Source organism: Callionymus lyra, chromosome 14, assembly GCF_982586985.1.
Source record: "Callionymus lyra chromosome 14, fCalLyr1.hap1.1, whole genome shotgun sequence".
Taxonomy (NCBI): domain Eukaryota; kingdom Metazoa; phylum Chordata; class Actinopteri; order Syngnathiformes; family Callionymidae; genus Callionymus; species Callionymus lyra.
Window position 1 is genome coordinate 15,667,747 of NC_141831.1, and position 27,932 is coordinate 15,695,678.

The 27,932-nt window shown below is 39.0% G+C and overlaps 1 protein-coding gene across 4 annotated transcripts in view; it reads left to right on the top strand.

The window, feature by feature from the left end:
• Nucleotides 1-27,932, top strand: part of nrg2a (neuregulin 2a) — a 109,421-nt gene that overhangs the window by 24,341 nt on the left and 57,148 nt on the right. For 3 of the 4 annotated variants that reach the window (XM_087807865.1, XM_087807863.1, XM_087807864.1), the window contains exon 2: nt 27,540-27,705. In XM_087807865.1, the coding sequence (XP_087663991.1) occupies nt 27,540-27,705 (166 nt within the window). Of the gene's footprint in view, nt 1-14,558; nt 14,791-27,539; nt 27,706-27,932 lie in introns of those variants that run through there. The other variant, XM_087807866.1, reaches the window with a different exon arrangement.

Sequence of the window (27,932 nt, forward strand, 5' to 3'; positions counted from 1 at the left end):
CCCTCATCAAGACCATGTTCTGAAGTTACTATTTTATAAAGATCTCCCATATCTGAAATCTGGGCGAACAAGAGGTTACGAGAGTCTATTACAAATTAATAATGGCTTCACTCCTCCTCCAGCCAGAAGTAATCAACCTCCGCTTTGTTTATACAATGAGTCACTTGGAGGTGCAGACTTACAGTATTGATGACGCGCTGTGACAAACCTCGATGTTTGGCCTATCACAACAGGGTAGGTGTGGTTATGGTAAACAAGAGTTTATCTCCAGAAAGACAATGTGCACGGGGCTTAAACACATTTTGTTTATTTATTTCAATATTTCCATAAAAAGAGAGTTTTGTACAAACAGACACATAATGATGATACATTCGAGTTTCAAGATATATTAAAGATACACATAAATCATCCCTTTAAGAAACATATTCAGAGCCTGGTTCAAAAATTCCTTCGGTATTTAACTCATTGTCTACTCGCCCTCATGGCAACTAAGGGTTGGTATTATTTTCAGAGTAATCTTCTCCGTTTTGGAGTTATAGGCAAATATGTATGTCCATATATTGATAGCGAACAGTGCTACATTTTATTCATCCAAATAGGTCCATACTAGTGTAGACACTTGACACTTCTGTGTAGCACGTTAGCATTTTAGCTTCCGCCAAAAAACAAGCTTAAAATATACTTTTTTTTCCAGAACAATTTCAACAGTTTTAGGTTTCAATACTGTATGTGGAGGATTTATTTGTATTTATTATATTCCCGTTCACCAGTTTCGGTGAATTTGCGCAATAATTGCCATGGTTTGACTCGACTGACAAGTTAGCCACTGTAGCCTCTTGACTGGAGTCTGGCTAAAACAGGAAGCTTTTCCAAGATGGCCGTGTTCACTTTCAAACAAAGGTTCAGTATCAAACAGTTTATAGTAGAACCTTTATTTTCATTATGCCCTTCAGCGGATGTAGATTAGGATTTTGATGGATATACAAACATCCAGACCCGGGAGGAATAAAAAAAGATACAAGTGAACGCCTCAGCGTCTATGTTTGGTACTTTATCCACCACTACGACTGTAAGCAGAGAACATTTGTTAGGCTAATTTTAAAACAAACTTCTAATTGCAATCGTTCTTTCTCATAACAATCGGTCAAGGTGATGTTTCGCTAACGCTGTGTATAATTCTTAAACCTCCCGAAGAAAACAGGGGAGGACATTTTTTGGGGTAATTATCTGGGGTTGATTCGTGGGCAGCTTTCATGTAAACTTTATATCAGTGCTGTATATATTAGAGCAGTGTTTGAAATCCTCGTTTAAGATCCATCTGTTCAACGCTGTGCAGACGAGTCACGAGCGGGTTTGTCGTCTAAGGCACGGGTTTCTAATGTAAATGTGTGTGTTAACCAAACTCTCCTTTAAAAGGTGTCAGTTTAAAAGGATATTATCTTTTGGAATTTTGGTGTTTTGGTCCTTGTATGTACTGTTTTGAGTATTGTTTTGATTGTTAAAGCGCTTTGTGACCCTGGTCTCGAAAAGCGCTATATAAATAAATATTACTTACTTACTTACTTACTTCATCTAGTTAGGGTTAAGGATTAGGGTTAAGGGTTAGGGTTAAGGGTAAGGGGTTAGGGTTAGGGTTAGGGTTGAGGGTTAAGGGTAAGGGTAAGGGTAAGGGTAAGGGTTAAGGGTTAAGGGTTAGGGTTCCATTCCAGTTTTCTTTAATTGCAATTCTCGAAGTTCACAAAGCTACAGATGTCGATAATCTTTGTCTCTTATCTTGTTTTAAACACTGGCATTTCCACATGTCACCATAGCAACCTGAACCAAAAAGTTTTTTTCTTGGCAGACCAGAGTTGCCACAAGTTAATTTACTTACATATGATGATCTATCGTATCTAATGTATTTTATTACAGTAATTAAAGATCTTTCTTGAGGATTTTTTTCATTTTTTGGTCAGTTTTTTGGGGACATATTTGAGAATTCTAAAGTATTTAAAACGAAATATTTCAGAATAACTTGTTTTATGAAGTCATGGTATAACTTTTTGGAGTTGTTGTAACAAAAAACATAAAAATATATATAAAAAAGATTTCTGTTAAAATACGTGAATCAAATTCAATTTTAAGCTAATTTTATATTAGCTAAATTTTATGTATTTTTTTATGTCCTTTTTCAATTTGAATGGCCCTTCAGTCACTGTATATAATATATGGGAGGAAATGTAATTCCCCACCACTGCTCTAAAACATTATGTGTGATTGTAAACTGTGCCGGAACTTTTCCAAAAAAAGGTCTGGCTTCCGCCCCTCGTGAATGACCGAATAAGAAACCCGATTCTGAGGAAACTGTGTACTTTTTGACCTTTTCAAGTCAATAACAAATTGTGACCCATTCGGTGCGTCTCATTTTTTCTTCCGTCACGGAACCCATGATGCTGTGATTCAGACGAGAAGTTGTGTAACATCGTTTGTGTTAAAAGCTCCAAAAAGTGGAGGAAAAAAAAACTCCCGCTTTGAACGCGAGGATGACCCATGAGTGTCGTCTATTTACATGTGGATGCACCTGTGCGTCGGGCCTGCGTACGCGTTTGTGCGTTTGCGAGGGGGGAATGTTTGTGTTGGAGTGCATCAGTGTATACTCGCTCGGGCCCCGAGGACACTTAGATTGAGTGTGTGTTGTTCTTCTGGGGCAAGAACACATATGTGTTTGCCTGACGACCTGCTCCTATGTGGGTGTGTGTTTGATAAACTGTGAGAGTATGTGGGAGACTGTTTGTCTATTCATCGGGGGGTGAGAACGGGAGAGAAAGAACAGAATGAGGAGGTGGAGGAGATCTGCTCGCCGCCTCTATCTTCAAGTCAATCTGCTCACAGTCACACAAACCTCTTTATCTCGCCCGAAGAACGAGGGAGACAGGAAGAAGAAGAAAAGGATCCACTCGAAATCAAAACATTTCCCATCAGAGTGTAAAGAAAACAGATCGGTGGTCGGGCTTCCTGTGTGTCATCGTATTAACAATAGTTAAGATGATTGAAACGTAGGTTAAAGAATGTAAATCATCTTTTATAATCTCGTTTCCATTGCTGGAAACGACACACTTTCCGCTTCCAACTGTTTTCTCTCTGTCCCTTCTGCCAGGCGTCTTCCCTTCTCGCGACCGTAAAACGCTTTAGTTACTATCTGAAGCGTGTAAAATAGAATCCCTCCGACACACGGGTCGGGTTGAAACAGATTTTTTTTCCCCGATTGATGCAAAAGTTATTTTTTCCAGGTTTCAAAACCTCAACGTGGATATAAATGCCAAATAAAAGTTGAAGTTCATAAAATAATTATGCCCGGTTTACTTTCCTGCCACAGTTTTGTTTGATTTATGATCCTATTTTTCTCTTTTTCCTATTGAAGGCAGTGATGTTTTTGACTCTATTCATGTGGCCCTCATGAGGCCAACGGAAAACTCATAGATCACGTAGAAAGTAACGATTTTATTTTGTATTTTTATAAAAAAATCAATCATTACTAAAATGACTAAAAAATAGTTTTTGTTTTAGGACATTGTCATTATTATGAAGAAACAATTTATAAAATAAAGGGCTCTCATCAAATAAAAAGACATGTGTGTATATATATATATATAAACAATAAAATATTTTTTTATAAAAATGCCCCCAATTTTTTTTGTAGCTTTTTTTTTCTCATGTTCCTACTATGTTTCAGCTTTAAATGATTCAATGTGGCCCCTGAGGAAATTAAATGGCCCATCACTGAAAGGGTGTCACCCAGATCTTGCCCCAGGTAGCTGGGAAAGGCTCCAGCCATATTTGAGAATATGTAGAAAAGTTATGTAAATAATACTGAATAAACGTTATTATATTTGGCAATACTTCATTTTTGCTAGATGTTATTAAATGATCTTTTTTATTTTAAATTAAGATTATTTTCCGGGATAGCCTTGGTAAGAATCTTATTTACCTTTAAAAAATACATGAAATGTAATTTGGTGGATGGATCAATGGTACTTCTCTTCTCTTTATTCCATGCTTGTTATGTTGCAGGAGCAGGAAATGGCTGCTGCTCTTGATAAGTTACATGTTTATATATTATTCACCACAGATATGTATCTGCTTAATCGGCTTTTATAATTGTGAAACGGAGAAGCTGTATTTATTTATTTGGCTTTCAAATCATAGCAGCTTAACATGCAAATATTTGTGATCGTTTGTTCGTTTTTGTGTTGCAAATAAACTCCCGGCCACTATATGACACCTACAATTACGTCCTCCGCGGCTAAAGGAACAAAAAAATCCCCCAACATACCAGTAATGGCTGAGGACGAGAGGATACAGTCGACTCCAGTCGCTTTTAAAGCTGATGTTTGGACATATTTTGGTTTAAAAAAAAAAAATGAAAGTAGTTACGACTTCATCAAGAGTCATGTTGTCTGTAAATTGTCAAGTACTTGTACAATACTACAAATATATACTTGTTACTACAGCTCCTGCCCCTTTATCATAGGGGTGTTCGAAAATATCGATACGGCGATGTATTACAATATTTTTTCCCGGAAGTGTATCGATATTCGGCAGCACTGTAGCGATAAAAATAAATATTCATATCATTTAAAAAAATGTGGCTTTCAAATAGTCTATAATTTTTTACAATAGACTGAGGACAAGAGGATACAGTCGACTCCAGCAGATTCTGAAGCAGACTTCAGAAACAAATGAATGCAGTTACGAATTCGTCGAGAGCCATGTGGTCTGTGAATTCCGCAACAGTCAAGTACTCAGACAATACTACTACAAATATTTTTTATGGTGGCCCAGTCATAAAAAAAAAAAAAAGAATGAGCATACTTAAGCAAAATTAGAATCTAAGAAAATCTTAAGCTGATAAGCCATAGAAATTATTATTTTATCTAGAAGTTATATTTTTGCTACTTGATAACAACCTTTTCTAAAAGACCTTTTAGTATTTATTTTTCCTCTATTTTCCTTCTTTTCTTTTTTCATCACTCATAATAAATAGAAAAAGATCATGACCAAACATCCACCATGGTATGTCATTCGTAAATTTTGTGACTTTTATGATTTATATTGAGAATCTTTCAATGAAATTTATTTTAATTATTTATATTTACATTTGTTACTCACAACCTTTCCTCTCGTTTATTTCCTTCAAACACACCATGAGTATTAAAGGATAGCGAAGGATATTAATCCAAACTTCCTCGACAAGCTCCGGCTCTTTTGTGTTTCCCTCTCTGAGACGCCACTGCAGTCTTTCCCAGCATGCTTTGCGCCGACAAATCTTTTACGTGGCGACACAACAAGCTGCAACAACCGCAGCTTCTTCTTTCCATCTCTCCGTGTTCACCCCACTTTTCCTCGTGTCTCTCCTCTTCCTTCTCCTTCTTCGGTTTCCACGCTACGATCATACGCCGTCCCCTCGTTGCTACCCTTAAGACCAGAGTTCCCATGGCGACCGTTGCGGGAAAATCCACTCAGGATCACTTCCGCGTTTTAACACTTTCCAACAGTTTGAATATCAAACCACTTGATGCCTGAACAACGGAGACGACTCCTCTCTCTCTTTTTCTTTTTTTTTTTCCACTCATCTCAGCTGCCTCCCAGCAGGGCTGTTCGTAACGCTCGGATTTGAAGTCAAAATTGACCTTGGAATAGCCGACCTTGAGCCAATAGCCCCCTTTCCTCGGTCCTCCAGATGTCACAGGCTTTGATTTGTGTCAAGCCTCCCCTTCAGGGGGCTCTTTTTTGCCGCCCGCCCAATGACATCAGCCTTTGGTGTATCATCACATGCTGCGTTTCTCTCGGGCTGTCACTCACGGAGGGAGCCAATGACGGATCTCTTCTCCGAAAAAAAAAAACGACACCTGGTTTGCAGTATTTTGCTCAACGGGAATAAATTGAAGAATAAAGTGGAGATGTTCCATATTTATTTGTGTTTGTTGAGGTTTCGTGGCTTGTGTTTTTTCGGCTCACGAAGCAGCTGCGTGGCGGTAAACACGACCCGAACCAGATCATCTCCGGACTGTTTGGACTTGAGAAGACAAAAATAGGGGTTTTTGAGTAAATCTCCTTTTTTTGGTGGAGATTGTTTGATCTCCGTGTGTGTTTTAGGTTCTCCTGCGTACTTTTCCTCCAGGCACTCTCGTTGCCTCCCACAGTCCAAAAAAAAACACACACATAGGTTAACTACTCGCTATAAATTGACTGTCTGGTTAAGCCCTTGGGGATTCTTTTCCTACCTGCGATGATGCGGGATTTTCTTTTAAGGACCAGGCAAACATCGCCTAAACCGTCTTGGATAAAGCTAGCTTACGTTAGCTTCACCCCGTAAGAAAATATTTTGCCAAAAGAATGTAGCAAGAATTCGAAATCAAGATCGTAAATTCCGAGACGAACATTCCTATTGTGTGTATTCGACAATGATTTATTTGTGTCTCATTTGCGTAGTATTTCTGTAGAAACACCTTTTTTTTTTCCTTTGACTGCTGCCTCTGCGACCTGACCTCAAATAAATTGTAAAAATACATTTCTATGAACTTTGTGGATAAATAAAATATAGTCACTTTTTGGGTTGCATTACTTATCACATTGTGAGTTAATAAATATTATATTATATTAAACATCTGTTTTCTTTTTTTATCTTTAAAATCACCTTTTCTGCCATAGTTATTTTATAGTTTACATTGTTTAAAATAATATATATATATTTTTTAGTTTGCAAATATTAAGAGCAGGTTTATTTTATTGTATTTTCTTTTTACAATTAATAATCCGGCCGCTAGATGACGACTGTCCTACACAGCACAAGGAACAATGAAATCCTTCAAGTTCCCTGCAATGACTGAGGACGAGAGGATACAGTCCACGTCAGACTCTTTGAAAGTTGATGTTTGGATATTTTCTGGTTTCAAAACAAATGAAAGCAGTTGCAAATTTATATTTATATATGTTGTATTTATTTTTTTATATACATATTTTTTTGGTTTATTTGTTCTATCATGGCCCAGAATTACAAAACTGAATTTGAGAAAATGTGAATTTTGTATGAGGTTTGTCAGAGTTTGTACATTTGTTTTTAGAAATTAACATATTGTTTCAAAGATATTAAATGTATTTTACAAAATTATTGATTTGGTTGGTTTGGTTTTATTGGTTTGTAAATCAAGTTTTGTAAATAAAGAAATTGTAAACTGAATTTGTAAATTAATTTTGCACTTCTGGGCTACCAACGTTTTTTCTAATTTTTTTTTATTATTATTATTATTTTTTAAACAAGCCACAAGTACCTATAGATTAGCGTAGAATCTAGTAAACAATGTAATAGTTGGTATTTTCCAAGTTACACAAATTATACCAAAGAGACTACAAAAATGGCCGATGGAGAGAATCCTTGATAATCCCCAAATCCTGTCAAGGGTGTTTATGATTTGTTTAAAACTCTAATTAAGTTTCTTTATCATTACCCCCGGGAACATTTGGTTGAAAACTGTATTTCTCAATGAAAAAGACAGAATTATATTAATTTCAGCTGAAACTGTTCCAAGTTTCAAAAATGTAACTATTTCAAGACATTTTTGTTGCCAAGTCAATTTTCACCAATTACCCTCCGAATGTTTTGATCTCGACAAACACCTGTTTGCCCCAGTTCAACTCCCCGACAGGTCTTTTCTGCGTGTGTTCTCTCGTCTGTTCCACTTTGTTTCGTGGCCGGAAAAAATAAATGAGACGAGGGATATGAAGAAGATGTGTTCGCTGTCCATCTGGCCCGAAGATAGAATCCGGGCCAAAGCTGACACTTCAGACTTGAGGGGGGAACAGAGGATGATGTCATGTGTTCGCTTAAGTAAAAAGGCGTGTGGGGAATCACAAGCAGATCTCGATGTGGTCGCCGGAGTCTTATGTTAATGCCGTGTGTAAATAAATGTGCTCGTATCCCATTGCGGCGTCAGGTGTGAAGGAAGGCAACATGTCTGACTCAGAGATGTTTGTTATGTTTGGCTGTTTTGACTTCATGGAGTTTAGTTTCTTGACATTTATATCATCTCGTCCCAGTGAAGATAATGCTGCGATTGTTTTTGTATGAGATCACGGGGGCAGCAGCCTAAGTGAAGAGGCCTAGGCTTCCCGCTCCCTACAACCTCCGTCAATATATCCAGGACCTTCAGAGGCACAATCCCTGCCCTGGCTATGCCCTAGGGCCTCCTCCTATTTAGACTAACCACAGAGATAACCAGGAAGCAATCTGACCTTCTTTATGGCCATGTAGGGTATGAAGGTGACCCAGGGCTGATCTAACATGATCGCAAAGGTGCGGCTGCTTTTCCACTTACCGTATTCTTTGGACTATGAGGTGTAATAATTGCGGTGTGGCTTTGTAGTATTACTTCACTACTGGAAGCCTCACGGATTAATACCTGGAAGGCTCAAGGGTTAAAACGACAGAGCCTTGTAGTTGAATACTTTCAAGAATCACAGAATCCTTGCACAGCCGCTAGAGCAGTACCACAGATCCTCACGGAGTAATACTACGAATCTGTGTGTTGTAATACTACGGACCCTCTCGGGGGAAAGGAGCATCACGCTGTAATACTACGAAAGCTTGCGGTGTAATAGCAGGAATCTTCACTCTGTAATACTAAGGAACCTCGCAGAGTAATACTGCGGCAGCTCGCGGTGTAAGCTACTATTCATCGCGCTGTAATACTACGGAAGCCTGTTGTGTAATACTGCTAATCCTTGCGCTGTAATACTACGGAAACCTGCGATGTAATACCACAAATGCTTGCGCTTTAATACTAAGGAGCCTCATGCAGTGATGCTACAGAGCCTCTGGGATTAATACTATGAAACCTTGCGGAGTATTACTTTGGAGCAATTTTGCTGAGCCCCGCTGAGTAGTACTAACGCTACCTAGCAAAGTAATACTACAGAGCCGTGCAGAGTTATACTATAGTAGTTAAAATACAGATCCTCATGAGGAGTACGACAGAGCACTATGGAGTAATACTACAGAGCCCGGTGGAATAATTCTACATAGCCCATGGAGCAAACTGCGTATCCTTGCGGAGTAAAACTACAGATCCTCGCGGAGTAATACTACAGAGCCCGGTGGAGTAATACTACATAGCCCCACAGAGCAAACTGCGTATCCTTGCGGAGTAAAACTACAGATCCTCGCGGAGTAATACTACAGAGCCCGGTGGAGTAATACTACATAGCCCCACAGAGCAAACTGCGTATCCTTGCGGAGTAAAACTACAGCTCCTCGCAGAGTAATACTACAGAGCTCAGTGGAGTAATACTAGAGATTCCAGTGGAGTAAACCAAAAGATTCTCGAGGAGTAATACGACACAGCGTCCAACAGAGTAATACTACAGAGTCTTGCAGAGTAGAGTTACGGATCCTTGCGGAGTAATACTACAGAGCCCCAGGGGAGTAATACTACTAAGTCTTCGGGTGTGGCTTCGTAGATAAGACATAATAAGGAATATAAGTTCGCCTTATTGTCCCAGAACTCGTGATACAAACTTGCCAAACTCAGTCTCTTATAGAACCATTGGTCAAATAGATCAAGTAGCCGTCGGGGGCCACAAAAAATGACTTGGCAGGACGGATACGTCTTCTGGGCCTCAAGTGATTGTTCTGTGACTTTTAAAAGACTCGACTCTAAGATAGTTTTCTGACGGTCACTCCACTGTGTCGTATGAACTCTCGACTCTCACTTCTATCTCTTCTCCTCCGGCCAAAAAAAAAAAAGAAAAAAGAAAGAAGGAATAACAGCAGATGGGGCTGTTTTCTGTCATGTGATGCAGACAACAGTGTTTCTACTTCCAAAATCTCTTTTTTGTATTTCTTCCCTATTTCCACGATCATTCCCTTCTGTCCATTTATCCTCATTTGTTCCTGTGACCCCCCCCTACCCCCCACTCTCCCTCTCCCCACGAGTCAACAGATGTGTGTTTAAAAAACAGACGCTATTCTCATCCTTAAGCCACCTGAACCCAAATGCACTTTCGCTGCAGAAGCGCAGACAGATGTAAACAACATCACCTAATGGCGGGTCGAGGGCCATTATTGTCTATGGAGATAAACTGGCGGGACGTTGGAGAGGGCAGAGGTGCCGTTGAGCGGCGTCGACGTGATGATGTGCAGGTATGAAGGGAAGCTCCTTCTCTGGGAGGTAGGATTAAGAGGGAGGCAGGGGCCCGCCAGGCATTTATGAGCCGGACCTGCTGACGATCCGTGTCCGAACTTTTCATCTGGAGATTCCTTTTTTTTTTTTTCCTCTCCTTTCGTTGAGTTGCTCGTTGCGCTCCTTAAGGACCGCCCGTGTGTGTTTGAGATTAAAAGGAGTGGACTGGAAAAGGCAGGAGAAAGATTTAGACGTCAAAATATTTACTTGTTTTCCCCTCATTTTGTCTGGAATTCTACATTATTATGAATAATTTCCAGCTTCGATCAATTAAACTAAGTCGCATTTATACCTGGCGTCGGAAACGCGTTTCCTGACGGCCCATTACGAGCTCTTTTCTCACGGCAACATCAAAGCGAAAAAGGTGTGTTCGCGTCCAAGAAGCCATTTAGGATGTTTCCAAAAAATCTGATTTTTTTTGAAGCACACAAGGATTTGGAATGCATTCGTAAATCGTGCAAGTGGATCATCCTCGGATTAAAAAAACAGAAAGAACAGATGTTGGTTGGGATTTACAATTCCTTGGTTTATTAAAATATATAATTTTGACTTAAATGTGTTTTGAAAGCCTGAAAAATGTTTGATCAATGTTTTTCAGATGAGCTGGAAATTCAAAGTAACTAGAAAAGCATGGATACGAGCGCAGACATCTGCCAAGCAGCTTTTTATCACAATCATTTATAGCGACATATTTCAGTTTTTCAGAGTTTTTAATATTGTTAAGAGCTTTGGTCTTACTTGCACAACACACTGCGGTCAAGAGCAAGAATAGCTGAACCACTAATAGCAAAAAAAATATTTTAAGGATTTTTTTACTTAAAACTTTATTGAAAATGTTCTTTCATTCTTTTTTTTGTTCTACTTATTCCAAAACTCTACTGCTTCTGTTTTTAAAAGATAACTTCTCTTTATTTCAGGAAACAATCTGTCCTTTTATCTATTTAAAACTTAAAACTTTCCAATTTTCCAATATTGCACTGCAACACTACGGAAGCCTGCGATGTAATACTCATACTGAGCCTCAACGATTATACTACGAAACCTTAAGGAATATTACAATCGAGCAATATTGCTGAGCCCTGCGGAGTAGTACTACGGTGCCCAGCGAACTAAAACTGAAGAACCCTGCAGAGTAATACTACAGAGCCCCATCTAGTAAAACTACAAATGCTCACGAAGTAGTACGACTAAGCACAGTGGTGTGATACTACATAGCCACATGGACTATATCTATGTTTCCTCACGGAGTAAAACTATGAAATCCTCACCGAGTAATACTACAGAGCCCTGCAGACGAATACTACAGATACTACGTAATAGTTTTTTTCTTGCGTTTCTGTTTTTGATAATTTGCTTAAAGACACCAACATAACTTCCTTGAACGAGGTGTTAAATAATCATGGATTTAGAATTTATACTTAAAAGGTTTTTGAAAACTCTGCAACTTCTGACGTACTTTAAAGTAATTTTGTTGAATTTTTCTTAGTTATTTTGTACAGAACATTATCTCCTTGGAGGAGGTATTCAATAGATAAAAGGAAAGTAAACCAAGATGATTGTTGCCCAAACTGAATAGTACTTTTTTGAAAACTTTATTTTATAAAATGTGTTCTTCTCAGAGAAGGAATTCAATCTAAAAAACGGGCAGTAATCCATTTTTTTTTGGCACGAATTGAAGGGAATTTGTCTTTTAAAGTCAGACAGAAGTGTTTTTTGTTAAGTACAACTTTTCAAATGTGTTCTACCTCGTGATTTCACAACGAGTAGAAAAATGTCCATATCTTGCTGTTTGTGTTTTCCATCTGTGTGGCACTTTTGAGATCACAACAACAATCTGGTAAACTATCTTAATGTTCTACAATAACACTTTAAATCGCAAAAAAAAGGACAGAGGAGAATGGATAGGGCTGTTTTTTAAGACATATTTATTGAAGAATAACGACGTAAATGTGTAATAACTGCTTTGTTTGTTGGACGCCTGACAGGAGCCGTCGGATTGTATCACAGTGGGATCACTGGAAAGGCATGTTGTTGACGGATGTGGGCATATTTCTTTGAGTTTTGATTGTATCAGCCAAAAAAAGAAAGGAAATCTATGGATTCAAATCGAGTGTCGTGCGAGTCATTTGAGAAAATCATGTAGTGCAGCTTGAATACGACCCCCGAAAAGAAAACAAATAAAATTTGACCTACAATTTCTCATACCTGTAGCACATTCGACTTCCACCTTGTGATCCTGACGTCAAGTTTCAGACCACATTCCCACCCACATGCGACCCAGTGACAAGTCTCGTCCTGCTGAAAAGAGGAAGTGAGCGTTAAGAAGAGAGGGAGGTGTAGTGTGTGTGGGGGGGGTTTGCAAAAGTGGTGCGCAGCTTTCTGACGGTCCCTTGCAGTTCCCTCTCCTAGTAGCTCAGCTCATCCAAATCCACCAGGAGGAAGAATTAGTTTTGTCGAGGGCGTGACCCCCTAAACCCGACCCCCCCCCACCCCTCCGATCTGACCCTTCAAATGAAGTGTCTACGTCACAGATCTCCGTGGGCAGGATCGAGACGAACCCTGGAGGCCCCAGAGATGACTCACCGTACAAGTTTCATTGAGAGTCGTCGCCCCTGCACAGTTTCAATGGGTTTCGTTTTTCAACGCCTTGTTTTTATTTTTGACTATTTCGTCAGCGTGAAGTGTTGACGTATCACAGACTGAAAAAAATAATAATCTTGAGGAAAAGTTGGCTGTTGTGACTTTTTAAATATACCTTTAATTTAATATATATAGTTTAATGTTTTTTAATTTCACATATCTTACATTTTCTTGTTGAAGAAATTATTAATGTTCCAAAATTAGATAAGAATATTAATACATATGTTTTTTTGTTTTTTTTTATTGCGCTTTTCAGGATACTCAATGACAAAAACACAAAAACGTAAAATTAATACATTTAAAAACTACAAAAAAATAAAATAATAAAAGTTAAAAGGTACCGGATCAACCATGACAAAGTGTGGCTCGGGGGCCACATGTGGTTCATTATCAGATCGTCATATGGTCATTGAAAAACGATGACGCATTTTGTAAAATTCCGTAAATTAACAGTTAATTTCTTTAAAATTATATTATTTTAACGTTTATTATAAAATATTTGTCTAATCCAATTTTTTTTTCCTTCTCTATTTTTTGCATTTGTTTTCCTTTTTCTCGAATACAATTTTTAAATTACGTTTTTACAACATAAGTGTGAATATTTTTTTACATTTTATTTCCCCATTTAATTTAATTGTAACAGGTAGTCACTGTATTTTTTTTTAACCGTTTCCATTTTAAATGTGCTGTAAACTATGTATTGTTAATTTAATTGTATGGTTTTTTAAAAAAAATATTCTACCAAAAACTTTTCTTCTTCAAATTATTATTTCTATTTTATAATTTTCCATATAAATAAGTCTACGAGAATATAAATTTGACAAGTCATTCTAAATATAAATCGTTGCATCAATAACGTCAGATAATGTTAATATTCCTGACTTTTAATCCTCACTTGAAACATGAAGACAAAGCATTTTACAGGGTCACCACTAGATGTCACTGGAGTTTCCTCGTTCTAAAGTTTGCTCACGTTTCTAATCCGTCCAGCCCCCCGGGAACAGAACTTTTGAGGACGATAAAAATCTCGTTTCGATGCGAGACCCCGTTTTGTGTATATATCGGCGACACCTGGCAGCGTCAGGGAGCTGCATGCATCCCCGACGAGCTGGGACTCGTCTGTAGTGCCGCGAGAACCCTTTGACAGACGGGGGAGAGTTGAGGATGGGGGGGGGGGGGGGGGGGGGGGGGGGGTGAGGGTGTTGAGGGGGGGGAAGCTGAAGATGACTTGGTCTAATTTTCTCCCGGGAAAAAAAAAAGAAAAAAGCCGCCTGTCACTGATTCGGATCGCGCTGCACTTTCCCTTCCACATGTGTCCTCAAACGTGAACCAGATGTGCGCTTGTTCGCGACCCTGACATCCAATTGGCAAGGGCAGGTCTCTGTCTGAGTTATCTGGGTGGGGTCAACAGGGCATTTGTGAGGGGTTTACGGGGGGAAGATGCTCCTGGTGCAAACTTTAACATATCCCTCCCGAGATGTGGCTGCAGGGCCTGGAAGAGCCGCCGGTCATCTGATAGTCCTCTGGACTTGATTGCCTTACAGCGATGGGAAACCGCACTCGCCTGCTCCTCCCTCTTTCTTTGCCCTTCCTTCTTGTGTTTCTCTCACTTTTTTTTTTCCTCTTGAGCAGTGGCTCTCTACCTTTTTCTCTTGCCCACTCCCTCCCTCCCTCCTTCCCTTCCTCCCTCCTTTCCTCCCTCCTTCCTGTACTTGATTGGTGTGTGGTGAGTCTATATAGGAGGAGAGTCGCTGTAACATGCTCAGTCTGGTGGTGCCCACTTGCCACACATTCCCAATAGGACTATTTTTTTTGGGTCTTTTCCTGAGAGGATTTACTGACAGCATGACAGAGTTCAAGAAGAAAGAGAGGAGAGGAAGAAAGAAGGGCAATAAGAAGGGACAGAGGGAGAAGGAGCCGGATTTGACTCAAGGTAAAAAAAAAATCCTGTATGACAGTGCATGCGTCTACATGTCTTTTTTTTTATTTTTTTTATTTTTAGTGTCGGATTTGTCACCAGCAAGTGTCAGTTTGAAGTCGCGGAAGTGTGGGACTTGTCAAAGCTCGCTGCCAGGTTGTCACGTGGATCAGGGGCTCAATGTGGAGCATAAAAAGTATATTTTAAAATATATATATTCAGAGCTAAAGCGTTATTTAAAACAAAAAAAGCATGATAGTTGCAGTGTATACTTTCAAGAGCTCAATGATGCACGGACCGCATGAGTTGGCAGGATTAGCGATCGAATCATCGCCTGTTTCCTTAATTCTGAGTATTAAATGAGTCATCTGGCGTACACGTCCGTCTGTCGCTCGCGACGGAACATGGGATATCACCCGAGCAGCTTGTCTTTCAGAGGCTCAAACACGGCGCTTTGCATGCTGAGTGGTGGATTTCTACAAGCCGCAGCATGTCACTGTAGTTTGACCTCAGGTCATAGGGAAGCCCAACCCCCGTCCCAGTGACAATACTACCAACTCTACTGTTTGTCGTTTTGAATAATCCAACCACCTTTCCGCGTAACTCGCCGTCACTCAAAGATAGTTAACATACCTCTGCCTGAATTAGGCGTGTTCTCCATTGTTGGTCTTAAACTAAATGGAGCTAAAATGAATGCAATTTTACTCCTCATTTTATCACCTTAAAATAGTCTTAAAGCAACAAGTTTATTAAGATTTTTTCATTTATTATTTTAAAAGACTGTGATGACAAAGTAAAACTTTATTTTGTCGTTAAAAATGAATGGCCCGTTTACTCCAAATACTGGCACTCAGAAAAAGTCTGTAAAACCTAATGTTACACTGAATTAAAAATGCATATCAATCATATCAAACTTTTTTCGTTATGCCTTGACTGGGTTTAGAAGTGGATTGAATTACACAAAAGATAAGCTGAAAATAAGTGAAAGTTAAACTTAAAATCTGTATTTAAATTTCAAAATGTTTATCTCTTTTCAAACGTGTGTTATTCATAAATTTGGCAGCAGCTTCAGAAAAATTATCTCGTGTCCAAAACTGTGAACACAGTCTGGAATTTTTCACCGGGGGCTGAACCCAAGATTACAGTACTAAACAGGCTTGTATGTACGTAAATTGAGTTTAAAGTATTCATAACGATCTATTTAAATCAAAAATGCATTCATTTTGATGCTGCCTAACAGAATAATATTTTATAATAAATAATATAACAACACAGACACCATACTTCACTTCAAAAGGTCCCTTATCAGGACTTACTGCAGCCATGTGTGCACAATTACGCATCAAGTGTTATGTCCCGTGAAAAATATGCTAAAACATGAAAAGAAAAAAAACCTTTATAGTGTATACGTAATAACTGACCTGTTCTCCTTCTAGAAAATTGTGTGTTAAAGTGCGTTATAGCTAGGATGTACACCTTTGAAAGTGACAATCTTTATGTATTACTTTATGTTTAGTAACACATGTTTATTTCTACTGTAGAATAACTCACACCATAGAGTCAGCTGCAAATTTGAAAATTAAAAGTGATATAATGGATTATATACATTGTTATTCATTGGATTATTGAGCATTTGTTTTAATGTTTGGTCAATAATGAAGCGGGAAAATCAACATTTGCATTTAATCGGTTGATAACAAATATTTAAAACTGTTTAAGAGTCCAAAGAACTGACAAATATGGAAAAAAATACACGATAAAATGTTGCATCCAGTCGAAACATCAACTCTGTGAAATAAAAAAATTGGGACGAACAATACGCAACATTTAGAATAATTTCACTGACGTTGGGCTGCATGTAGATGCACGTGAGATCGTGATTATATGGATGATGAATAATCATATGGATTCCAGACCCTTGAGCGCTTTGTTGAGAGTGTGAGACAGAGTCTGATTGCCTGTCACTGAAATATTTCCAAATCACAGAAACAAGACAGTGCTGCCTTGTGTTTATCAACTCACCTTTGATTGAAACCTCGCTGTGGATTTAAGCTTCTCGCGCTTCTTTGTGATCCAGCCAAACTGATTAGCCAAGTCTTGTCCTAGAACGCTAGAATTATATTCCCCGTTTATTGACATTAAATAGTGTATTATGGGCTGGGAAAGCAGCATTAGGACCTTTTGAAGGGAAAAGACACCTGAGGGTGGGAAAAAAATTAGACCTGGAAAAAAAATACGCTTGCGGCATTTTTCATCCAATCCGTCGGCATCTCAATGCTACATAGCCGTCGTCTTTTTGTGTTAAAGTCCTAGAGATCCCTGTATAGTCTACCTGACCTACTTTATGAGACAGAGGACGTCGCAAAGGTATCGTTCATCCATCTTTGGGAAGCGAAACTTTCTCTCTGTGAGAGCGGACTTGCGTGCACAGACGTAATGATCAAGAGTTTTCAAATCTTTACTCAAGACAGAATCCTCACTCAAACCTTCCGTTATCACCTTAGGTGTTATATTAGGACGCGTAATTACTCTTGTAAAAACTTTATTGGAAGCAAGGTGAGCATGACTAAAACTAAAAGAAAAAGGCGCATTCAAAAGCAATTTTATGTACTTTCTTGGAGAAATATTGCAAATATTTTCACATAATTTAACACATTTTAAGAACTATTGTGTAAAATGTATTCATACTAGACAAAATTCAGCTTTTTCTTTTCACTGTAATCATTTTAAAGCAGGTTTTTTTTAAGCAGATTTAGGCCTCAGCAAACATGTAAATATTAACAAACGGTATTTGCTTCTTGGAAATTTGAATTAGGTTTTTTATTAAAAAAGTCTACACCCCTGAAATAGACATTCCTGAAATGTTGCTACAAGAAAAAAATATCAAATTGATGCTGAAGGGAGAGTCTGAAGTAAGGAGGTTGAACTTTTTCAATTCCAAATGGAGCTTCATTAACATTACCTACCACTCCTTTAAAAATCAAGATATTGAGTATGAATTAAATGATGCAAAATCGAATCTTTTTTGCAAGTTTTCTGAAATAACACAAGATTAAAAAGTGTGGTAGACGTAGACAAGTATCTGTAGCAAACTATTAATTCACAAGATCATGATTTTTGAACCAGATATCAAGGCTTCTCAATAAAACAAATGATTATTGACGAGGTAAAAAAAAAAAGTTGGATACTTGAGTCACCTTTGGCCACCTATAGATGACGATTTATACCAAATTGTACTGGTTTTCTTGGATAAAACGTTTTTTAACCTTCTTTAAAACAACCGTCATGAATTCCAGTTTGTTACTAAAAGTAGAAGGTCATAGATGGAAGTTGCCAAAACAAGTTTCTTTACGTCACCTGAAAAGTAAAAGAAAGTAAAAAAAACAAAAAACATTTCTACTACAATGCCTCTTTAAATCCTTCCCAAGTTGTCAACTCTTTTAGCATGAACAACGTTTCTCACCAATGTCCTTTTTTTTTTAGGTCATAAATCATTTAACGAACAGAAAAAATGACTTCATTGATGATGTTAATCAGATGGCTTGACCAAAGTTGGCCCCTGATCCCGGGAATGTTGGAGCTAAACTTGGATCTCGGTCCACGCCGTTAAAGTGTCACAATATTTTATTGATTCCCCGTGTACTGAAAGTCATCAGGTGGCCGCCGTCGAGAAGGGGGGGGGGGAGTGCTGGAGCGCTTGTTTTTTTTTATCCAGCGGTTTGAAATGTCAAGGAAGGAACTGTTCTCCTTTAGTATTTGCATGTCGCTTTTTGCGGCACAATCGGGACATTCAAGGGGAAAATCATGGTGACACTGTAGACAGTGGAACGTTTTTTAAAATAGACACAATGACTTTCTGTAAGAGTAAGTAACGGCGAGTTGGTCCCGGCTAGTTATGCAATCATCGGATTCAAAAAAAGTTTTAGTGGATTCATTGCGAGTTTTATCACGGGAATTCACGTCACTTTTAAAGCTGGATCGAATACATATTGATTACGACATTTTAACCCTTTTATGATGACCGCGCCAAAGGGCCTGGAGAATATCACTATGTTTTTTTTTTTCGAGCTACTGAATGCAGTTCTTTGACGCACCCTAGCAACCGGACCAAGTCAAAAGTCAGGGACCTACTTGTGCTTCTTCAAAGGCAGGGACTGGTTGCTTATGGGTTTGGTTGTTTCCAAACCCATAAATTTAGATGTCTCTCCGTTTTGACTCTTGCCTCATGGAACAGTTGGACAATCCTAATTCAATCGCTGGAAAGTTGTAGTGGAAAGCAAGAATTTTTATTATTAGAAAAGACGGATCCAATTATAAAACAGAATTTTAGCCGTTTATTGGCTTTACTCCATCCTGAAATGTGCTAATATATGTATATAATAGAATAGAATAATATGTACAAAACACTACACCTCCCCCATTGTCATACTGTAACTCCGCAAATTTTGCCTGTTCTAAAGAATGCAATCGAAAACACGCAATTTATGCTATTTTCCTTGAATTATAAAAGTAGATTTCCTGTCCTAAATGTGTCCGAATTTGCTATCTGTGAACCATAAAACAAATAGAAAATGTATTTCTATTAGTTTGGGAAAAGCTACAGTGACAAGTTCGACCACAATACAAATCATTCTTGCGTGTTTGACCGTTTAATCTATGACAGGTCTTCAAATGTATTTGGGGAATAGTCGGAACTGTACTACTTCACGGGGGTCTGTTTGTTTTCATTAACCGAGCTTTATAGAAATATTAAGTTTAAGACGAACCTCGTGGGAGTTGTGCGCTCACTATGTTGTTGGCTACGAAGTTTCCCTCGTGATGGTTTGACAACCCTTTTCCTTTGGTGAAGCGGTTCACTTTCCACATCCACATCAGTGGCCGGTCCGAGGGAACTGACAGTTTTATTGATATTCTTCGCAGACCTGTATAATTTACACATTTGAACAGTGGCTGAAGGTTGTTGTGGTTTTCGTCAGAGCACTGGTTTGTAGATTTGGTTGCATCTCAAACGGCAATATTGAAGTTAAAAAAGACACAACGTTCTTTTTGTCAAACACGTTTATAAGCGCTTCAACTGTTGTGATGCATTATGGGACTTGAAGTTTGAGTTAAAGTCGTGTTTTTTCCACTGAGTGAGCTTTTTAAACTATTTCCAGGCCATTTGAGCTTACGCCTCAGACTCAATTGAGCCCGCGGGCCATGAGTTTGCCTTTTTTACAGCCTGTTTTACAGGTTGATGGAAGGAATAGTTTTGTTTACTGATCACAATCATGTGATTCATTGTCGCCTGCTAGCCATAATGTTTAGACAGCATGGTGTTAGCATGGCGTCTCTTATCTGATGGTAGACTATTTAGATTTAGCATTTAGCATCAGATAAATGAATACATTGAGTTTTTTTTTTGTTTTTTTTGCTACATTCTACACAAGTGGTAGTTTGAAAATTTTAATTTCAATCATTTTCTTCTCACCCTTATGTCGACTAAGAGTTAAGATTATTTTCCAAGTAATTGGTTCCTTTTTGCAGTTCCAGGCAAAAACAGTCGCGAACACTCAAATTTCTTCGTCCAAAAAGACACTTTTAAAAACATCCAAATGTCTCCATTTTGCTCTTCTGTAATGTCCCTCTTGTAATGAAGCCTCAACATGAGAAATGGTTCGGTAAAAAAAAAGTTAAAAAGGTCTATATTTAAAGCTTGTTAGTTGCAGAAGCTAAAAGGCTAACATGCTAAACACACATGTACCGGGCGAGTTCTCAGTGTCTACTGTCTACACTAGTCGCTCAATATTTGCGTTTTTAATGAATGTAACTCCGAAAACACACAGATTACTCTGAAATGAATCTAATCCCATACTCAACATGCGTAGAAACAACAGAATACATGCGTTACGTTGTTCCGCAACACATTTCAATATTAGTTTAGTTTAGAAAACTTACTCAAATTGTAAATAAATTGAATTAAATGACAACAAAACAGATGCTAGTTGATTCTATTTCTTCCAAGACTTTTCAAATGTAACATCTGAGTCCTCCAGTAGTCCGAATGAAAACATTATTAGCGGCGTGTCATTAGAAGAAGACAGCCGCCGGTGTCGTATGTAAACAATCTTTTGGCTAATTGTTTGGTGAAAGTACATCAGTCGTGCTGGCGGTGGAATGATCTCCCCGAACAGATGTTTTGTTACAGGGACTCGCGCGCCGTGTTTGAAGATCATTCCCACATGCAAAAGCCATTTCTCTCGCTGTCTCACCGTGTAATTTGTCTTTTGAAAACGTGCACCGAAGTGACATAACACCAGAGTAATCAGGGTTACTTTGTCTAGAAGGGAAAAACACAAAGGCATGCTTGGGATTCCTGCTCTAAGCCGCTGGATGTAAAACAGAAACGTTAACTCAATAATCTGGCCGATACGTTGTTAATTCATCAAGGTTTGTTTTTTTTTTAAAACACGACTTTCCGGACTGAGTTCTCCAACTGTTACCAGAGGTATGAGCGGTTGACACGGTGGATCGGCCTTTATTCTCAAATTAGTTTTTTATAGTCCATGTCTGCAGCTGCCGCCTGACTTCAAAAGGAGACTCATGCGAGTGTTCATCACCGCTGACACGTTTAAGGATGGTGTAATGGAAGTGAGTCAACCGTTCGCCTCCCGGAGTCTTCTCCGTATGATAACTTGATTCTAGGCACAATCGGAGTAGTCTCGCCGACTCCGGATGGTTTTCCCATCACAGATGAGCGACAGCGGTACATCCCCGGCTTGGATGTCACTCTCAAGCATCCTGGAAGATAAATTTAGAGATTTCTGGAGTAATTCATTTTCAGTACGACCGCCGCTGTGTAGGTGATGTCTTTACCTGTGGCTGTTTGCTTGCCCTGTACTTTGTCATGTGAAATAGATCAATTCATTTTCTCAACTTGCTTCCGGCAAGTTTTTAAGGCGGGTGTGTAGAGACAGAGATGGGGGTTGGGTGGGGTGGGTTACAAAGGTTGACACACGAAGAGTGACAAACAATTATTCACATACTTCGGAGTCTCTCATTTAACCTGTCTGGACATCCTTTAGTCTCTCCGGGGGGAAAAAACCAGACAGCAAAGAGGTCAGGTTCAAAACTAACTAGCTTTTTTCCACGCTAAATGTTGACGAGGGAGTCGTCTGTTTTTTACCTTAGGCGTTATCTTAATGGGTCTTGTTTCCCCGAAGCTTCCTATTGCCTGTCCTGGACTTCTCATTCCTCCAACTTCAGATGCTAAATATGTCCTCCACATTACATGCAGTTCATTACCGATAGGCTAGACCCATTGTAAGCGATAGCATTTAAGTAATAAGCTTCCTAGCATAAGCCAAAAAACAACTAGTCTTGTGTCTGATATAGGATTTCTTCTTCACACTTTTTCCTCTTATTCACTTCACTTCATTCTGCCTTCACCTTACTTCATTGAGACAGGTTCTGCCAAGGTTTCTGCCTCAAAGAAGAGTCGCTAATTCCGGCCATAGTCGCCAGGTGCTTGACTACTACAGCTTCTACTATTCATTTTCAGTTTCGTTCAAGCCCACCATTTGTCTCCGCACATTTAGACAAACATTTTTTCCCTTAAATCAATACCTTTGCCCGATGTTTTAAACTTTTTGGTGTTTGATTCTTCAGCAATATCGATGTCATTGTGTCAAGAAGATCAGAAGAATGTTCTGAAAAAAAGAAAATAACACCTTTCAGACCCAAATAATCAAGAAAGAAAAGTAGAAACAGAAAAAGTGAACTTTTTCTTTAGAAAACTGTGACAAATGCATCACGGAATGTTCCACATTTTGGTACATCATGGCGACATCTCAGCAACAAAGTATTTTGTAAAGAACTTTTATTTCAACAAATATGCATCACAAAAATGATCCAGTACCGTGTTAAATCCCAGAATCCATCGCAAGACAACAAGATTTCTGTTCTCGCTATGCGATGTGAAGGTGTATCTTTATATATGGGCTTATTTTTCCATGGTTTAGGTACCGTTATGAGTCGTTTTTGAGGTTGTACTGGAAGTACTTGCTTTCCAGGTATAGTTCGAGTCAATAGTAAAGAAAATTGGATCAGGGGCCACAACATTACGAACTGAATGTGCAAAGAGTTAATAGAAATCTGAGTTCCCTCGTTTTCTGTCCACTATTAGGTTTTCTTTTTGTAGAGGAAAAACAAACATTGGTCGCCATAATTATAGTTAAATTAATTTCACAGACGGCGTCTCGGTTTCTTTGTTTTAAAACGTCAACATCAATTGAGTCGGTTTTGAGGAGAAATATCAATTTCTCTCTGGTATGAATATTATGTTCGGCGGAGATTTATCAGATGGTTATCTAGCGATGAGAACCGTTGTTGCGAAGTTACAGCCGTAACTTATCACGTCGAAACATCTGCGCGTTTGAGGCGGGATTGTCTGATCTTCTCTTGTGTCTTCATTATAACGGCGGATCAGGCTGACCTTCTTACACATCTGGCCCTCGTGCGTGATGAGAAGTGCAGTCCTGTGTGTCAGTAACTCTTCCAGGCGAAGAACAAAAAAAAAAAAGATAAAAAAACCTGTTTAATTTACTTGGCAAGGACAGATCCGTGTCCAAGCAAAGTACAAAACATTTCTCTTCGCGCAGCAACTTCTCTCTCTCTGCTGTTTTTTTTTTTTTGTTCGACTATGATTGACACGATGTTCTCTGGCTCCGAGCGGAGGATGCGTGGCAGGCCATTACGGTAGTTTGCTTATCCATAAAAATAAAACCCCGAAGTCCATCTACTCTAATTGAAGGCAGAAGAAGACTATCTGCTGATTGAGATCGAAGGAAAGCGTTTCAGTTTAATTAAATCTCTCGGTGAGCGACGGAGCCCTTTTTTTTTCCGAGAGCGTCTTATCCTGACATCACATGTGTATGTTATGGAATATTCCTTCGCACACCCTAAACATTCCATTAGATGTGTTAATACAGAAGACGTTTAATGAAGAACATCTGGGGTATCAGCCGTCTCACGCGCACTATGTGGTCTCGCTGGAGGGCGATCGATAAACCAACACCACTTGCGGAGTTTATTTTAAAAGGTGATGTACATTAAGTCGGGGGCCTGTATTATGACTATCTACTATGAGAGTCAGATTTATTGGCTGGACTCGCCAACGAGGGGTTTATTGTCGTGAGTCCAGTTTCGAACGCTGGCGGCTCATTTTCGTGGAGAGAACTTCTTAAGGTTGCAGCAGCACAGAGGGACATCTGTCTTTACTCCTTCATTTTCCAGATGCCATGAATATCATCAGTCACTTCTTCCCAGAAAAAGGACGTCAACAGATGAAAGTCCTCTTTCTTATCAAGACGAAGAGCAATTTTTAGGAACCGAGCTCTGTCTAAATATAGTGGATGTTCCACTGATCCGAGTCGTCTTTGAGGTATTTTTGGTTTTTGACATTTCACTATCTGTGATGTTCTTTTGTTAGAAAGTTTCTCTTTATTTATAGAGCAATAATATGGAGACTATTATTAGCTTTATGGCTACAAAGTATACGTAGCCTGACAGGAAAGAGTCCGTCAAACTCGCCGTTGAAAGGTGCTCATTTGGAAAGACGTGTTGGGTGTTGATTTATGCCTTATGTTGGGATCTATGTGCCGTGATAATGACACGCTCCGTGGTTTAATTATACACCTTTCAAAAATAACCGTCGCAAAAGTGCTGACTTGACAAAGTTGAAATCCTAAATAATTTATTATGTTTTTTTGTATCGATAGATTGGAGATTTATGAGATTTTTAGAATTAACGCTGATAGAAATATAGACTATCTAGAGATGACATCACAAGTTCTATAAGATGTTGTGTTAAACCAGATTTAAGTTTGACACATGACGAAATGATGTATTTTAAAAGACACACAGGAGGTCCGCCTAAGAAAGAAGAAAAAAAAAAAGTCACTTTAGAATTTTGGTAAGGGTTAATGTATTTTAAGATAATGAGTGTTGTAGAGTCATTTATAGTCATTTAATAATAATATTGTTTATAATATATGGTAATGGTTACAAGGTTTCAAATACTTTAATTATTTTTAAAACCTATTTAAAAAAAACATTAAAAAGGCAACTTATTTGTTGATTTGAGTATCTATTAAAATAATCTTGGACCTCTATTGTACTCATCAGGATGTGTTTATACAAAACTCTCTTTTCATTAAGATATTTATATTAGGAAATGTACTTAAGCCCCCCATTGAAAACACTTCGTATTTCTGGAGTTGAAATCTTGTTTACCATGACCACACCCACTCTGCTGTGATTGGTCAAGCATCAGGGTTTGTCACCGCACGTCATCAATCCCAAAAGTCTCCAACTCCAACGGACTCGCTGTATGAACAAAGCGGGGCGTGATTACAGCTGGCTGGAGGAGGAGTGAAGTCATTATTACACCATAATGGACTCCGCTCTCGTAACCTCTCGTTCGCTGAGATTCCAGAGGGGAGAGAACTTTATAAAGTAATAACTTCAAAAAATGGTCATGATGAGAGACTAACTGTATCTTGGAGAGGAAGACTTCAACATTTGAAACATTTGAGTAAGTCAGGAGAGTTAGGTTTTTACATTAGATGCTCTTTAAACATGTTATTACTATTGATATACTGTTATAAAAGTAATATTTATCTGGATAACCTTTATCAGACCTAAAAAGATGCACAGTCTGGACATCATAAATAAGTAAAGTAAGTGAATTTATGGGTACAGTTTTACACTGTTTCCCACCCTATAAAACCTCTTTTAAAATGCAATTACGAAGCATTTCCAAGAAGGCTCTATGCCTGTAACACTCTTTCTTCTGGCATCATCACTTTTCTAGATAGCGACAGAGAAGCCTGGACCTCTTCTCTATGCATTTAACCGAGACAGAACCAGGAAATACGACCTCTGGCTTGTGTCAGCGGAGCCGGAGCCAAGTCAAGGATCAGAGTTATTGTGTCACAGAGTAAACCAGAGGTTAGAGCCGTAAGTCAACTTCATCTCACTGTATTTAATTGACGGATTGATGCGAGCGGAGCATCAGCAGAAGTGCAGCATCATTAAAGTTCCGCCGGCGTTGCCAGGTCGCTGATGTAGGACAGAAGAATAAAAGAGGACAGTCGGATAACGGTGGACCTCTTTTTTTGTTTCTGACTTCTACTTTATATTCCAGCTTGTTTGTGGAGAATGTCCGTAAAAATGAGCGTCTCTGTGAGATTTTTTTTTTTTTTTCTGGTCATCCCCCCGTTGACCCTCCATCACCCCTACTCTTGTCCCGCCCTGCATGAGTCGTCTCCTAAACGTGTGCAGCTGTCAGCTGGATAGCGATTGTGTGCGATTGGCCGGCGATCGTTTTACACCGACGACTGCGAGAGCTTCACACGGCGCTCCGATGAACCTCCATAAAGAGATAATCATTTCTTTTTTGAGAATGTATTTATTCGATGTTTTACGAGGGGCGCTCTCCACGGGGCCGCCCAACACGACAAAGCCGATTCATCGCGTGCCAGTCCCGAATTCACACAATCTTAAAATACTACACGCATAAAAACTTTCTTCTCAGAGTGATTCCCCCACATGCTGAGTTTTATACCTCAGTCCGAGAAAAATGATCCATTGCAGTGATCTGTGGTGAAAAGGGCATCTCATGCGAGGAAAATTTCCCAATCACAAATTCTTTCGGAATCTGAAGACCATTTGAGTTTTTGGGTTTGTGCCCGAAAATAGATAAAGAATTGCATTTATATTGCGCCATATAAGTGAATAAGTTTCCTGCTAACTATTAGAAATAATTATTTGCCAATATAGAACTACAATTATACTAAATTTTTACCAATTTTTGTTGCCCCACTTTTATTTCTTTGGTACCTTTTTAGCATTTGAAATATCGTGGATAACATGTGATCAATAGGACAACAGGTTTCAGGACTAACTTACATAACATACTGCACACAAAAGCAGGACAAGCTTCTGGTTTTTCCACAGAGAGCGAGGGACTAATCTTCAAATGATTTGCGGCTCCAGATGGTCATTTGGAAAATCAATTATTATGTCATTGAAATTCCTTGAAAACAGTTAATCTTTTTTTGTTATAGACAGATAATTCCTTCCCGGAAACTTGTTTTTTACTGTATTATACACTCTGATTGTGGCCTAGTTTTGGTGGTGGTGTCAGGACTGCAGACTGTTACAATTATTCTTATGCCAGGTTGCTTCCCCTGTGTTCTTAATGTATATAATTCTGGATCTGATTCATCAGTTGGAGTGAGAAAAAGAAAGGATATTTTCTTTTTAAAAGAGTGAACTAACACTAAATCCCCCATCAAAAGGGTCACTGAGGCTGAATCTGGAGGTTGAAGCCCCCCGAAAAAATGTCATTCCATCACACCCTGAAACCATCTTGCCAAACACGCCAGCAACTCCAGATTAAAAAGACAGATACAGATTAAAAACAAATCCTCCTTTTGCTGACTCGGCTCATACCAACTGGCGGGCCGCCACCAGGAAACATCGGACGATTAAAAACGACTTGTTAAGTCGGAGCTTTGGCGGGTTTATTGGTTCGAAAGACTGTTGATATCCCGACGCACGAGAGTGATGTTTTCGTTTCTCTGCGGAGGAGAGATTGCCGTCTTGCTCTCACGCCTTCGGATTGTTTCTCCTATTAGCCAATTACACATAAATACGGAAACATAATCCATAATCCAGTTTGTGTCTAAAGCATGTGATAACATTTTCTTCTCTTTTTCCAGCTGCGGCTCCAAAGTTAATACGAATGAGGAGTCACGTAATAGCGGACGAGGGGAGCAAGCTCACAGTCAAGTGTGAGGCGACGGGGAACCCTCCCCCGAACTACACGTGGTTTAAAGACGGCAACGAGCTAAAGAAAAGCAAACAAATCAGAATTAAGAGCAGCCAGTAAGTCCTTTTTTTTTCATACTCTTTGCATAACTGCATGATGCTATTTGTTGATTTTTTTTTTCTTCCGTTGGTGTTCAAGAGTTGTCGTTGCGTGCCGTGTTTTCAGCCCCAAAACCTCCCCGGGGTTGCGTGATCCCTCCCCTTCAGTTGAATAGAAAACATTCTGCTGAGCACACAAACGTGGAAATCTAATCCGGCACAAAAAATAACTTTTTATACACTTG